This window comes from Cygnus olor, chromosome 2, assembly GCF_009769625.2.
Source record: "Cygnus olor isolate bCygOlo1 chromosome 2, bCygOlo1.pri.v2, whole genome shotgun sequence".
NCBI lineage: Eukaryota > Metazoa > Chordata > Aves > Anseriformes > Anatidae > Cygnus > Cygnus olor.
The window spans coordinates 79,781,816-79,797,586 of record NC_049170.1 but is presented as its reverse complement, the minus strand read 5'-3'; the positions used below and the strand labels follow the sequence as shown (position 1 = coordinate 79,797,586).

The window sequence follows — 15,771 nt, the reverse complement described above, 5'->3', positions numbered from 1 at the left end:
TATGTACCATAGTTGCAAAATTGCTGATCTAACAGTACTTTGTGGTGGTTTGTAGACAGTGATTAGTAATGAACTATTTGCTTCTTTCCCCCATTTTTTGCTTTAAAATGTTATTTAAAATCATTTCAAATAACATCTATAGCTATTCTGACATAAAACATGAATTGCCATGGATGCTGTAGGTTGACTAAGGGATGTAAATTGTCCACAAATATTGAGCACGAAGGGGTGGATGTCTCTCTGAGATAATCTCTCTGCAGCATTGTGCATGGACTAGAGATTATACCCTGCTAAAGTGCCTTGTGGACCCTGCATAGATTCATATACTTTTTTTTTTCTTCAATTGGTTTTCAAGGTCTGCTTCCTCTAAAGCTAATAATGGCTTGTAGGTGATGTAATTCATCAAGAGCAAGGAGAAGGTGAGACATAACTGTTTGAAATATATGAGAGTTTTGACTCCTTAAAATGTCAGACAATGCCTTTATGAATGTATCTACTCTTCTACATAATGTTTTCTGTTAGAAACAAATCTAGTGTTACTATATACACATTGGAAAATAACCATGAATTCAAACTACTTGCTAATATTAACAAACGTTATTTCGGAATGGAACTTTTGAATTTGATACTTGTCTCTAGCTTTATGTCAACATTATATTGAAGAATGAGAAGTTGAAGCATATCGGTAACTTCAGAACACGTGATTTATCTCATAATATCTCTGTAACGATGGCACTGGGCCAGAAAGCAATATGCATCTCCAAAAGAAAGAAAAAAAATCCAGGAAAAATAGTGTTTTATGTGACTATTGGAATCATTATATGGTAACAGTGTAGGTAGGTAGGTAGGCTGCTATTTGCCTTCTGTCAGCACTGCAGTAACAGGACTGTCTTTGACATGATCCCACTTTCTAGGAAAGTGCAGAGCAAATAGCACCAGATCTTTGGGATGCAGGCTTACAGGTTTACAAGGAGCAAAGTTTCTAAAAATTGCTGTCATGTCTATAGGATTTCAAGGGCTCCTGGACAGTGTTTCGGCTCTCAGTATGACCTAGCATAGGTTTCTAGAATTGTGTTATTTTCTGGCTGGTAATGGATGTCTAATGGTCATTACCATTACTACCAGCTGATGGCAGGGGAAAAGTGGCACTACATTACTGCAAGTTGTCTGAGGATGACATGTTCAAATTACACCCTTTTTCAGCTCTCCAGCTCCCTTTTACATATTTCCTTTTAGAGATGCCCAGTGGATGGTGGTGTAAAGCCTAGATTCCTTCTTCTGAGGCAGCCAGGCACCCCTGGGGAAGCTCTCCTGTCCTGCAGCTTTCACAAAGGGCAAAAGCTGAGTCCAAGGAGCCAGGGAATTGGTGTTTTGGTGACCATCTCTAGTTTGGTTATAGGGGGAAGAGACTCCACAAAATCTGTCTTACCCACAGGTGACATTTCCGGTACAGAGGCTACATATGGTCCATCCAGGAATTTGGGCTCATTGTCATTGATGTCTTGGATTTTGATGATGAACTCTGACTCTGGTTCCATTGGCCTGCCTGTTCTCCTGTCCAGAGCCTGTGCCCTCAGGGTGTACTGCGACCTTTCTTCCCGGTCCAGTCTCTGAATGGCATGAATGTCCCCTGTGGTATCATCGATTGTAAACACAATGCCAGCTCCCTCTCCCGAGAGGATGTATTTGATGGAACCATCTCCTCTATCCATGTCAGAGTGGAGCTGTGGAAAAGAACAGGACTCAGTTAGACCATGAGCGGTGAAAGCAGATGCTGAGAGACGCTAAGCACATGAGCGTCCTAAGCATTTTGGTCTCGCTGTTGGGACTCACAAGCTGGTTTTAATGAGCTTGTTTTGCTGAAAGAGGAAATGCTTAGTAAAGTCTGTGTCACAGAATTGCAATTAAAAACCCTCTCCTATCTTCCGATTTCTGTACCCACAGCTCTGCCAGAAGAAAAGAGAGGTACCCAATGAGGAACAGGCTTGGTGCCCTTTTCAAATCTCACTCAGCACAAGAATTATCTTTTGCCCAGTTGCAATGGCCATCAAGAAGGACTCAGTGCCAGGCTTGGGATAAGGGGAGGTCAGCAAAAATACAAACTGCTTGCTCATGTGACTTAAGAGAAGTCAGATATTCCACAGGTAGCATAACATTGGGCAAATGAGGTAACTCTGTTTGGGATCAAGGGGGAAGCAGTATGGAAGAGCTATTCAGCTACCGTCATGACTCAGAAATCTGAAAATGTCACATGAAAATTGTAGCAAGAAAAATTAAGCTGGACCATTACATCTTCAGGAAAGAATTATTATCAAACAGTATGTAAAGTAAGCAACGAGGAACATTTGATTGTGGCCATAGCAGGATATTCAGATGAAAGGCATCCCAGATATTCTAGGGAATTAGCAAATGGATTTATTGCATGACAGCTAATTAGTTCTGAGCAGCCACAGATTGCTGGGAATGCAATAGAACAGAGGAAAAGTAAATGCAGTTCTAATTATCATCTAAAACAGAGAAACAAATCATCCTGGGGACTACCATTCTGTTAGACACCTGGTTCCCTCTGAAATACTGGAATGACTATCAAAAGACGAACAAATCACTTAATTTCACTCACACTATGAGGCTGCTTAACAGTATGCTCTTGCTTCCATGCTTTTGAGGAACAGAGCACAAAAGCCTGACCAATGCTCAGAGTATGATACTGGTTCAGTCCTAATGAGCAGGATGGTAATAGAACTGAGGAGCAAGAATGAAAATGAGATTTTAAAGAATGGCTCAGGTGTGAATACTGTTCTCAAATGAGATTATCATATTGGGAAATAAATAAGAAATAAATTATTATTATTATTAATAACCATAATAATAATAAAAAACACCCAGTCATCAAAGTGGCCTCACTTCAGTTAAGCACATTTTAAAATGTACACGAGCTAATTTTCTCAAGAGATCTGGTCAGAAATAAGTGTAAATAAGTATGTGTTTAATGCTTTGGTGAATTCAAAGGACATATGGGAACAATTGTGGAGGAAAAATCTTGGAATAATAAACTGGATATATGAACACAGGATTGGTGGGATTTGAAGAATGAATCCTGATAGAAATGGAAAATTTATGTGGAAAAGCAGAAGTCAAACCACATGCATTTGGTTACAGGCTATTCTCTCAAGCAAGCACGAAGAAATCTCATCTCTGAGTTGAGACATGGAAACACAGACAGAGCTATACAAAACTTTATAATTGAGGAAAAAGTTCTGTGGAGATGTGGATAAATTGTATTATCTGACCTAAGCATTTCTAATGCTAGTGGACCAGCTTTTTAGCTGTTACAGGACACATGATCCTATCAGCTTGAGAGAGACCATTTCCCCAGTGATGGGTCTGGCTGGAAGATGCTCATTCTCTGGCGGTTGTTTTCCTTAGTTGCCTCTCAGTGCAGCACAACACCTACACAAAATTTGGGCCTTGAGCTGTTTTTAGGGTAAGTCTGAGGTGGGATCTATGGATTTTCTATGGCACTTGCCACCCTGGAGAGGGGTCTGGACTTAGTGGCACATTGGCTCTTGAAGACTGATGTGATGACGATTGTTAAAGGCAGGTACCCATCTGCCACAGGAGAACGCCAAAGTGGCTGTAAGAGCTAAAGGTACAGATTGTGACAAGTGTCTTGTCAGGTAATTGATACTTCATTTCATTTCATCGCTTTTCTCCTGGTCTCTGCGTGGCTACTGCATCTGAGAAACATTAGTCCTTTGGAGGAATGCTGGCAGCTCTCAGGTGATGAATGCAGGAAGAGCAAGGCCAGAGAATATTGGCAAAAACAACTAAATTTAGATGACTGCCATGTGTATTAATTCTTACATGGGCGCCAGAACTGCAAACTGGCATATCTTCAGGAAACAGCATTTTGTGATTAATTTAAAGAAAAACCTAGTGGTTGTCATTATTTACCCTAAGCACTCATAACTCAGAGATTATCATTGTTGTAGCTAGTAAACAAGATGCTTCCAGAAGGAGGACACTATTATAGCTTTTCAAATTGATTCAGAACCACTAAGCTACATCTTGGGCATTTATTTTAGTGCATCAGTGCGTCAGTGAGAGACTGCAGCTGCTCAGACAGATACAGATGTTAGACCTGACTGGGGAATTATAACTGGGCCTGATGGAAGAAAATGTGTTTTGGAACATCAACGAATCTTCATTAAATTGGAAAAAGGAAAGAAAAAGTAAAAGGCAAAGAAAAGGCACAGGAAAAGAAAAATGAGAAGAGGAAGAGGAAGAGGAAGAGGAAGAGGAAGAGGAAGAGGAAGAGGAAAGGAGAAGAAAGGAAAAAAAGAAAAAAAGAAACAGAAAAAAAAAAAGAAAAAAGAAAGAAAGAAAAAGAAAAAGAAAAAGAAGAAGAAAAAGAAAAAGAAAGAAAAAGAAAAAGAAAAAGAAAGAAAAAGAAAAAAAAAAGAAAAAAAAAAAAGAAAAAAAAAAGAAAAAGAAAAAGAAAAAGAAAAAGAAAAAGAAAAAGAAAAAGAAAAAGAAAAAGAAAAAAGAGAAAAAAGGAAAAAGAAAACGTTTTAAAACAGCAGAAGGTGTTCTGGAAAGTTCAAAAGACTTAGAAGAAGATAGTGAATAAGATAACGGGTTAAATTACACCTCTGTACAAAGCCCTATTTGGAATGAATGCATTTGTGTAGGCAGCAAACAAGGAATGACCATGGCACTCTAATAAGAACATGGGCATACAAGAGGATCTCTGTCTAACTGTGATTTGTTAAAAGCATTGGGTCTCAACCAAGTCTAGGCAATAAGAAATGTTAGCAATATTTTTGCAACTTCTCATATAGCCTGCTCTTTCTAGACAAAACAAAAAAAAAGAGGATAAGAGTTAATAATTACAGACTGTAATAAATCAGAAAGAATTTGGTGTCTAACGGGATTGAAGCTCACACCGTTGCAATGACAAGCCCAATATCAGAACAGTACAGTTTTGAAGTGTATGTAGAAGTCACTGTACTGGAAAGGTGATCCAGTTTTAAGCTGGCTCTGTTTTATGGGTGGTACAATAAATTGTGCTGCCATGTGGCTGACACAGAAGTAGGAGGAATTCATTTGTACTTTCTCCTCCATATTAAAGAATGAACTATGGGAGGAATGAAAGAGATAAACCCTGAGAAATTGTTACCTGCGTCAACCCAAGCTGCTGCTTTTGATAAGGATAGTACAAAGATTAAGGAGGCTGTATCTGCACCTAAACGACACGTTTTTCTGGCAAAGAGCACGTGCAAGAGAGTGGTGCTTCCACGAGCAGCTCAGGGAAGGACTCATGCAGATCCTCTAAACAGGCTGTGATTCTGTCCTTGACATGCTCTCCCATCTCTGCCTCCACGGAGGTAGCACCTGCAGGGGATTTTTGTGAGGATGCATGAGAGTATTTGGTTGATCTGGAGTGATAGTCTGTAGAATGGATGCATTTTATTCACTCATTCAGCTGCTGTGGTTCAAATGCCTTGTTCCTTTGAAACAGGGCTAGAGAGTGTCTGGCACTGCAAAGTGGTGAAATCTGTCACCAATTCAATTACTGAAGCAGTTTGGGATGCTGGATAAATGTGGAAAATACCTGTTGAAGCACATGTGGGGGCTCTGGTTTCCCTAGTTCATCCTATTAGCCAATAATAGCCACCTATAAGAAAGCTGAAGTCTGATATTTATCTGTTATGGGGAAACCTCTGAAGCTAAGATGCTTTACGTTAGAATAATGAGCATTGGAGAAAAGCAAAAATTGTACTGACTTCACCTCAGGAAGTTTCCTTTCATTTCCCTGCCCAATAGATATTTTGCACCATGCCTCATAGGTACGTAGGAAAGAACATTTGTTACAGCAGACTTTAAAATTGTATTAGGCAAGCCTGGACCCAGGGTTCAAGTCAAAGTTATTTTTGGTTTGCTCCAGTATTGCATAGCTAGCCAGAAACAGCCATACAAGAGCATCAGAGGAGCTACTCTCTTACGGGAAGCCTTCAGACTATGAAATAAATATAACTGGATCAACGCTGTATGCTGTTTCCTTCTGACACGGGCTGGAGAAAGCAGACAGACAACAGCAAGGCCCAGCTAGCAGGACGTTGCAGGGTGCTGTGGGTGTTACGGGTTAGGGGAGGCTCTGCCTCTCCAGCAGGAGACTCAGGGTGGTTTCAAGGGCTGGTGCATGCACTGAGGCTGTGGGCCTGAGGTCCTTCTGCATAGCTCCGTGCGAGCTATTTCTGAGCCTGCCTGGGGTGACTTTGGCTGAAAAATTTCTGTCCTGCCAGAACAATTAATTCAGCGCACAGCCTATTCCCTGCTGACCCCTTTCCTAAGGATCCCTAAGGAACAGGCAGCATGGATGCAGCAAGGATGATGGCTCGTGGTAGGCTGCAGCTTCTTCCGAGGCCTGCGCCTTCAGCTGTTTGGCGAGAGGGGAGGCCTTTCCCTCCCGGCAGCTACCACCCTTCAACACACCGCTCCCCTGGCTGCTCTGTGCCCAGCTTAGGGATGGGAGAGGATATCTGAGCCCCAAAGGCCCATTTTGGCAGCACAATTCCCTGGTGGTGGGTCTACATGGAGCAGATGTAGGAGGCCTACGGAGCAATCTAGCCAGCAGCTCACAAGTGTGTGGGGGTTAATTGGCCCTGTTAACCCTGAGAGATAATGAGCCCTTCTTGCCCCTGTGCCAACCCAGCTGTGATGTAGGCCATCCTGGAGAGAGAGAGCTCACTCAGGGCGGCTTGGCCCTTTGTGTAGTGGACATAGAGCATGAAGGGTCATCACTGCTTCCCCCAGTTCGTCAGAGCTCAGTGGCAGCAAGCTCAGGAGCACTGCTGGCTGTGCCAAGTTTTTGTGCTCCTAATGACACAAGTCTAAAGAAAAGATGATTTGGCTTCTTCCAGTACTTGCTGTAGCTAAAATTCAGCTCACAGTGTGAGTCTGGATTTGTTTCAGATGAAATTGAGTATGTGAAATAATATGTTTGGCCATTGTTCCAAAGCTGTGAATTGCATGAAAATAAATATTATTTGCTTTAATCAATAGAGATATCATGAGCAGAAAAGCTAGGTACAGAGATGAATGAAGACTGATGTGGTCTCATTTGATGGCAATCACTAATAATACCACTGCTATGAGAGGAAGGAAGGAGAGCACATCTTGCTGTCAGTCACACAAGAATAAATCAGGAGGAGGTCCTTTGAAGCCAGTGGATTCATTTTGATTTATACTGGTGTGACTGAGGGCACAGTTTAGCTCTTTGTGGGTGTAAAACCATAAATACAAGTCCAAAATTGGCCTCTGGATTTGTAATACTTTTTTTTTTTTTTTTTCTTTCCCTGCAGATGGATAGCTTGGAAGGAAAAAAAGATCTGTGATCATGTAAAAATAAGCAATGAAATCTGAAGGAATTGTTTTCTGATGTAATTTTGTAGTTCTTAATCTGTCATATCTACCTATATTGTTGTCTGTGTTTATCATCTAGACATGTAAAATCATAACTGTATTGTTCAAACACTTAACTACACTAACCCTCCCCCTCCCACTTTTCCCACATTTGTCACCTCTGTTTTAACTAGACGCAAACCTAGTGCTGCCAATAAGTCTTTGAATAGCAGGTCAATATGTTAAACAGTTCAGAGTCTTTACAAATGTTGGGAAAGCAGAATAAGGAGGATGGATATAGTGAAGTAGACTGTGATGGCAGACATTACTAAGCCTGATTTCCATCAGCTTGTATCTCAAGGAGCTACAGAAAAGTGAATGCAAAGTACTACCAGGTAGATGGGGTAAGTTTAGCAATCCATTTTGCAAATATCTGTAGTGATGTATGGATTCTTAGTGTGTAAGGGATCTGAAAATTTGGCTCTGCCAATTGGATTTAATAAGCTGTCCTTCTGTCTTTCTATATTTGGAGCAACTTCTCTGTAGTCCACAGAATTAACCTGGGGTCAAGCTGTGGTTAGCAAGGAGATATTCTGACCCTAGAGATCTGCAGAAGACGAAACCTGAAATGTCAGTTTTCATGAGATACTGGCTATTTCATTTGACTGTGAATTTCATCTTCCAGCTGACTTGATCACAGACAGAAGCATGATCACAAATGCTTCCTTTCTTTCCTAATCCTCCTATGTCAATATAACCTTGCTTTGTCTTGACATTATAAGAGTCCCTGGAAAGATCACTGCAGATTTTCTAACACTACCTCAATTACAGCTGATGATGGTAACAGAAGATCTCTTTGAAATAGGCAAATATATTGACAGCACCTTTAAACAGAAATTCTTCACAACTGAAGGTGACACTGGTCAAAAGCTCTTGGGAGCTGAAGTGAAATTAATGTGGGTGGATTCACTGCCAGAAAGAAGGTAGAGACAAGGCACGCAGAGAAACTTCCCATGTTTTGCCACAGTCTGCAGGTACACAGAAGCATACACTGTGCCAGATATCCTCCTGGTGCAGCTCTTACCTTCCCAACATACAGAGGGTCAGTTCCTGTGTACTCCTCCAGAACGAAGAACTGGTTCCACACCCAACTCCTCTTCATACGCTGATGCAGCTTGTCTGACAGGTTGTCTTCTGGCCCTTCAGTGAGTGGCCTGGCACTTCCTGACAGCACAGTTGTAGTAAGGTCCATCAGTCCCCACAAATACAAGGAGACCCCAAGTCCAAGCAAGTTCTTTGCATTTCGCATTCTACCTGAAGTCCACATCTGTGTACTAGGGTTGACTTAGAAGTCAAAGCACAGTATCTTAGGTCCTGTGAGAAGAAAGTAGGTCCTTTTTGTAGTCCTTTGAAATGTCCAAGAGAGATCCTGGTTCTGGGAACGACAGCCTCCTGTAAAGTTAAAGGAAATTCATAGGAGGATGTTTTTTTCCCCAAGGAAAAAGAGTTTCCTCGATAGGCAAATGTGCTATAAAATATTTAATCTTCAATATAAAAATATAATAACAGGATGCACAAATTCTGAAGCTAGGAATACTATTACCATATAAGCTGCAGAACTGGAACCTCAGATACAAGAATTGCCAGGGCTTAGTCAATAAGTAAGAGCGCTCTACTTTGCTAACTTAGCTGTAGTGTTGCTTTATAGTATTGATTGGCATGAGTTAAGTACGTACTCTTTAGAAATATTTATGACCAGAAGTCATTAGAGAATATTTAAAAACTGCTCACTCTGGAAATTTATAATAGCTGGTGAACACTTTTTGGCAACTGGCTTTTTCTTTCTGTTTAGAAACCAGGTCATTGTCATTACACACACGTGCACGCAAACATGTCTACTTAAATACACATATTGCTACATTGCAAACCTTGAATTTCATTTCTAGCAGCTGCAAGTTATTTCTGTTTTTAATTATTCTTTAAACCTCCCCTGTTTCTTGAATTCAGTTTTCACACTCTGCTGCCTCCTCTCTGAGGAGCTGATTGCTGCTACAAATCCAACATTTCTGGAATTTGAATGGTCAGTTAATCATTTTATAACCCACAAAAGGTTTCAGAGTGCTGACGGTCACATGCTATTGTGTGATATGTCCAACCAAGTCAAGCTAACACATTTTTCCTCCACAAGCCTGAAAGACCTGTTTAGGCTGAGGAATGCTGACCTCTATCAGAGGACACTTTCTCATCAGTCTAGGATCTTTTGTTGTCATGAAGTCACATTAGTTGGTGACCTCACTCCAGGCTACGGATTGGAGCAACCCTTTCCTTCACCATTTTCCTGGGTTTAATGATGTGATGCTGCACTCAAGCTACTCTGCCAAAACACTCCATACATCCTCTGTGGGCCCAGTGTTTTTGCTCGGCTCTCAATTCTCTTCGAGACAAATGGACTCATTAGGAAAAGCGTATTGGGCTCTGAGGCTTAAGCGAGTAGTATAATTTCATTTTACTGCCATTCTATAGTTAAGTCTTTAGGCTTAATTAATTGTTTTATCCTGTGGAAATAAAAAGCAGTAGGAGACATCTGTCAAATATTCCTAACTGAAATTCATGAAAGATTTCAGAATTTTAAAAAGTATTTTAAACATTTGCACAATAATATTTTGAAGTGAAGACTGAGACAGTACAATGCTCTCAACAGAGAAGAAGAGAGTGTTAGAAAATCCCCCAGCATCCAAGTTGATATAACTGGAGGCCTGGGACCCTTAGAAATCTACTGAAACAGCAATTCAGAATTTAATTCAGAAGTTCACTGAAGTCTGAAAAAGGCAGCTTAAGTCTGGAGTAAACGTCCACAAGGGAAGTAAACCCAAAATAACTATCTTAGACTGATTTCTATACACAACAATGTTTCCAAGTATGAAGTCCAGAAGGAATATGACTACACAGTGCTGCTAGTAGTGAAGCATAAAAAACAACTAGCATGCTCTTACCTTGAAAAGTTTAAAACTTAAGGTTAGGTACAAGAAAGAAAGGACAAACTATGACCACAACCACAGAACACGGTAGATCTCTTCTAAGCACAGCAATTTACAGACCTGCTAGTTCTTTAGATATGGGCTACATAATATGCTAGGGTTTATTGTCTGAAAAGCCAAAGAATGTGGATTTATCTAAGCAGTACAGGCCTAGAAGGACAACCGTAATCTCTGTGTGTCTGTCACTTCATGAAGAAGCTGGCAGTTCTGCGAGAGAGACAGGGACAAGGCTCAGCTTGCTGGCTGCCCACCATCCAAGGAGTCCAAAGGTAGTGCATGGAGTGCTTACCTCTCTGCACTGCAAGTCCTTAGCGCCCAATAGCCAAAATACAGTTACACTTGGGGAAAGGAGGCTGAAGTCCATATCACATAATAAGTACATCCACCTTGCTCTTAGCATGTTGACAAGAGCAAGTTTTTCTCAGCAAAGACATTACTGATAGTCAGTGTTTTACTGGTGAATAAAGGTGGGGAGAAGCCTCCCACCACCACTGTCCACAATCTGAGGGAACCCATCACTGCCTCCACCATGTGACAGGAAGGGAGAGCAGAGGCCGGCAGGGGCTAAAGGTCCCACCTTGAGTTTTTACTTTAAGAAGTTCCATCTCCTGTATGTCAGTTATATTTTTGTCTGTATGACCAAAGAAGTGACACTACATGATGAGCCAATTCCTGTGGCAATGAGAATCATGTTTATAGGTGAATGCCCAAACCATGAATTCAGAACTAATGGTGCTAGGTGTCTCCTGCAATTAAATTTGGCCAACAAGGGTCAATAGCTCTCAGTCAAGGTAGTATTGAGATATGGATAAATAAACTCACAGAACTTCCTATTCCCAGTGCAATCCTACTTAAAGTAGGGTGACTATTAGGAAACTTACCATAATGCAATAAAAAATTTTGTAGAAGGATGTTCCTTCCCTGAATAATGGTAGTTTCTCAATTTAATGCCAGCCCACAGTGATATGGTCATATATTTTTATAGGCAGGGAAGATCACAGCTGAGATGAGGTGGCTCAGATTGTTTGTTTGTTTGGTGTGCTAGTACCAGAGTTTCTGGTTGTCTCATTCCTTTCCAAAACTTGAACAAGCAGGCTCAAAGTTGTCACATTAGGCAAATTACTACTATTAATAACAGTGTTTAATCACAAATAGTTCCTCTAGAGATAGCTGAGGTACAGTTAAGGTCATGGAAGACTGGGTCCTTCAGAGGACTTGTGCAGATGGCTGCTTCACCAGCTGAGTGTGATGGATGAGGATGGGGTCACTTGGACTGTAGATACAACAGTTGGTGAGGACGATGGCCATATGCTTTGAATGTGCTAACTTGGTGGGGTCTCTAGCTTTTAGTAGACCTTGGAGCTTTTTGCCACAGATGGATGACGCAAGCATTGAGGCAGAGTCTGTGCTGCCCCAGGCTGGGTAGTTCTTTGCAGGGGGATCAGGAGGACTGGTCATACAGCAAGGCACTTGTTGGCATGACTGAGTGAGACCTCTAATGTTCTCTTAATTCAAGTTGTTTCTTGGAACCCTCCAAAACACGTTCTGAAGGATATCTGTGGATATCTGCAAAGATGGAATTGATATTGTCATATGACTCTTTGTCATATGAAATACGTTATAGACACTCATGTTTCATGGCTCAGAATGGGGATGGGCAAAGGATTTTAAAGCAGTAAAGGGAGGGAAATCTTGTTTTGCTTGTTCACACACACACACAAAAACTAAGCTATTAAGCCTAAGAAGATTGCATGGCCACAGCCTGCACAGGGTATTTTATTTTTCAAGAAAAATTGAAGTGTGTTTCAGAACCTGATTTGCTACCCACAGCTGAGTACCCCATTATAATAAGCTTAGCTGCATCTGTGCAGTTTAGATCCCTGACCCAAAGGGAACACCTTTCTTGGCCCTGCTTTTGTGATGAATATTTGATTACTAGCTCAGTTGTTTAGGTTACTTTTTTCCCGCTGTTGCCTTGCAGATGTGCTGAAAATCTTTTTTCTTGCCACTCAACAGTAACAAATATGGCTTTTGGCTTCATAAAGACCCGTGAAGATCTAATTGAACCCTGTGCAACTGGTGGCCTATACACAACACAAAGGAGACATCTAATTGTTCTACACAAAAGAGTCACAATAATGCACTTTCCACTGTTGCAAATACAAATTTCTCTCTCAGCACATACTATGCAAGTAAAATAGGCATATTCCAAATGTAAGCTCCTCTTCATGCTCCATTTTTAAAGACTCTCCCACTCCCCCTCCCCTCCATATTTGTACAGTAATTAAACTATTCTTAATTTAATATCTAATTCTGGTCAAAGATGAAAAGGAAAAAGAAATATCTGCCAGAATCGACTTCTATCATTTCTTGCATGTGACCCATTTATCACGTTGATTCTGAAGAGAACAGCACTCCCAAAGAAATGATAAAAATATTAATAGTTTGGATGACCATGTGGGCATGCAGAGAGTTCCACTGGGATTGAAATGCATGGTGCTTAATACATATTTACATAAATGCCAAGGATTTTATAGTCAAAAAGCTGATACTTGAAAAGGTTTATACACATGCTTAGTGCATTTGTCATTTTGAGCAAGTGGTCTTCCAGAAAGTCAGTGGGCTATTTGCATTCATAAAATTAATTACATGCTTGCATCTTTCGTCCTTGGTCCTTCCAATGGATTTTGTTGTGTGGACCCAGCACTCATGTACAATGCTACAGAGTTTACTGGATCCCATGCGGGTACATTGCCTGAGCAGAGGCAATTGACTTACAGGAGACATATTACATTGAAAAAAGTGGGGAAGAAAGAGGCAATCACTTTCAAATTCAGTCCCCAACTTTCTCTGTACATAAATACACAAATATGTGTGATAAATTTTCTCTGTATATAAATGCGTGTGATATTTTTAATATATATATATAAATGTTTCTTAGCAGCATATACACTGCACTAAGAATATGTTAATGGAAAATGATTTTTGTGCTTAATAACACCTTTAAAAGAGCCCCACCCTCCCTATTTTGTCAAAAGAAACCAAACTACTTGGTAATAAACCCAGTAGGGAGGAACTGAAGTTGAATGAAAAGAATCTCCAAGTGTGCTATTTGCTTAGTTCCTTGAATTTCTTGTGATATTTTGAACCCAAGGTGGGAGTGTAAGTACTGTGTATTTTATTTTCCCTCATTGAATGAATTATTCTTTTATGTTTTCCCAGATTACGTCTTAGGTTTTTGCACCCTTACTTGCTCACAGCTTTGTCATAAGATGCCTTTGCAACAACCCTACAGGAGTGCCAGTCATTAAGAAGGTGTAGGCTGTGTTCTGCATTAGGCAGACCACCTGCAAAAGGTGCCTAACAGCAGCCTCCAAGGCCACTCTCCTCCACACAGCCAGGATCTAAAATCTCTTGGGCAATTTTTGCAATCCTAGTCTCATTTGAGAGATCTAATGCTTTCAATACCTGAGTTACGTACCTCTAAACAGGCTGATTACAGTCCTAAATGAATTTGTACTACTTTCAGAACTGCATATGTTTTATCTCTGTCCCAGACCAGTCCTACTGTTATTATTACCTATCATATTTACTGGGCAAATTCAAATTAAAAATAAAAATCTAGAGGAGTTTGTTACTGAAAATAGCCTAGGCCTGAACATGTATTTTTATTTTTACTTCTTTTTACTGAGATCTTCATAAATACAACAAAACTTGACAACATACCATATGGTGCATAAACTTTAACTCACAATACAATCCGTTGTCATAAAATTACATCCACAGACCAGTCAACAGTCTCTCCTGGGACACATCAGTGAACTCATTTTACTCAAGATCTGAAGTCCTTCAAAGCCACAGAGTGCATGCAGAGCAAAAATTCCCACAGAGTGACAGAGGGAGTCCCATCTTATAAATCCCAGTCCTATCATTACAGGCTCATAAAAAGATCAAAAAGAATGAAACATGCACACAATCACAAAGTAAACAATTTCAAATAAAATGATGCTGGTAACTTAGATCAGGTGAAGATCTGATCCCCAGCTTCTTCTCAATGGGAGGTACTGTAAATGCTACATTAAAAAAAGCAGGACAGAAGGAAGAGGAGGTTTCAAAAGCTCCATGCTGGTCTAACTGACTCTGCTGAAATCAGCCTCAGTAGGAACTAATGAGGCATCACAAATACATTGGGAAATCCAAACAAATGCCAGGTAAGACAACCCCTGTCCAATCAAGGACATACAAAAATATGTAAAAATGGTACTAATTAAACTATCATTTTGAAGGGAAAACTCTTTAGTTTTCACAGACTTCTGTCTACTTTTGCCATCCTGTCAAGAAAAAAAAACATATACAGGCAACCCTGAGTTGTTACTTGATGGTCACATAAACTGTGACAATCCTCTCGACCAGGTAACATTTAAAAAAAATGCAAACCTCCTCCTCGCCCTCAAAACGTGACCTTTCTTGTTTGCTATGCAGCTGTACCAGAAGCCTTTGCTCAGACCTGTCCCAAGGCTTCCAAGCAATGTAAGCAAAATCTGTTGTTTCCTGTCACAGAGTGAGAGGGCTGGGTGGGGATGGTGAAATTTCCTGTGCTGTCTAAAAGGAAGAAGTATGGGTTAGGTGTGGTGTGAAGAGCTGGTGCCTGTTAGAGAACCAGGGCTTCTGTGAAGGCCATGAGAAAATAAGATCGTAGTGCTGGGTTAGTCTGCCCTCCCCTGTGAATGCTGCAGTGCCCTCCTGAGCTCTGAGGGGCCAGCAGGGATATAGCCCAGTGATACATCCTGGTGTCCTAGCCTGTGGGGTACTTATGGCCAGAACAGGATCTACTCAAAACCGTGACATTCCTCTTAGAGAAAAACAAACCAAAACCTAAAAAACTAGTTCCTTCTTTCTTTTCTTTTCTTTTCTTTTCTTTTCTTTTCTTTTCTTTTCTTTTCTTTTCTTTTCTTTTCTTTTCTTTTCTTTTCTTTTCTTTTCTTTTCTTTTCTTTTCTTTTCTTTTCTTTTCTTTTTTCTTTTCTTTTCTTTTCTTTTCTTTTCTTTTCTTTTCTTTTCTTTTCTTTTCTTTTCTTTTCTTTTCTTTTCTTTTCTCTTCTTTTCTTTTCTTTTCTTTTTTCTTTTCTTTTCTTTTTTCTTTTCTTTTCACTTTATTTTCATTTGCTTCCTTCTGCCAATGTCCCTCCACTCTTCCAGTTCCTGAGCAGATGCCTAACCCGATCCCTCTCATTCCCCTGCAATGGGATAAAACCCATTGCTGTCATACACTTGGAACACATTTTGAACCTGAAGTGTCCCTGCCTGTGCTGCATGGTGTCTATGGAAGC

The 15,771-nt window shown here is 40.5% G+C and overlaps 1 protein-coding gene across 1 annotated transcript in view; it reads right to left on the bottom strand.

Moving 5' to 3' along the window:
• Nucleotides 1-15,771, bottom strand: part of CDH20 (cadherin 20) — a 115,268-nt gene that overhangs the window by 28,925 nt on the left and 70,572 nt on the right. The window contains exons 3-4 of the mRNA XM_040548838.1: nucleotides 8,489-8,856; nucleotides 1,430-1,724 (exon numbers count right to left, since the gene is read on the bottom strand). Coding sequence (XP_040404772.1) covers nucleotides 1,430-1,724; nucleotides 8,489-8,731 — 538 coding nt within the window. The 5' untranslated portion in view covers nucleotides 8,732-8,856. The remainder of the gene's footprint in view (nucleotides 1-1,429; nucleotides 1,725-8,488; nucleotides 8,857-15,771) is intronic.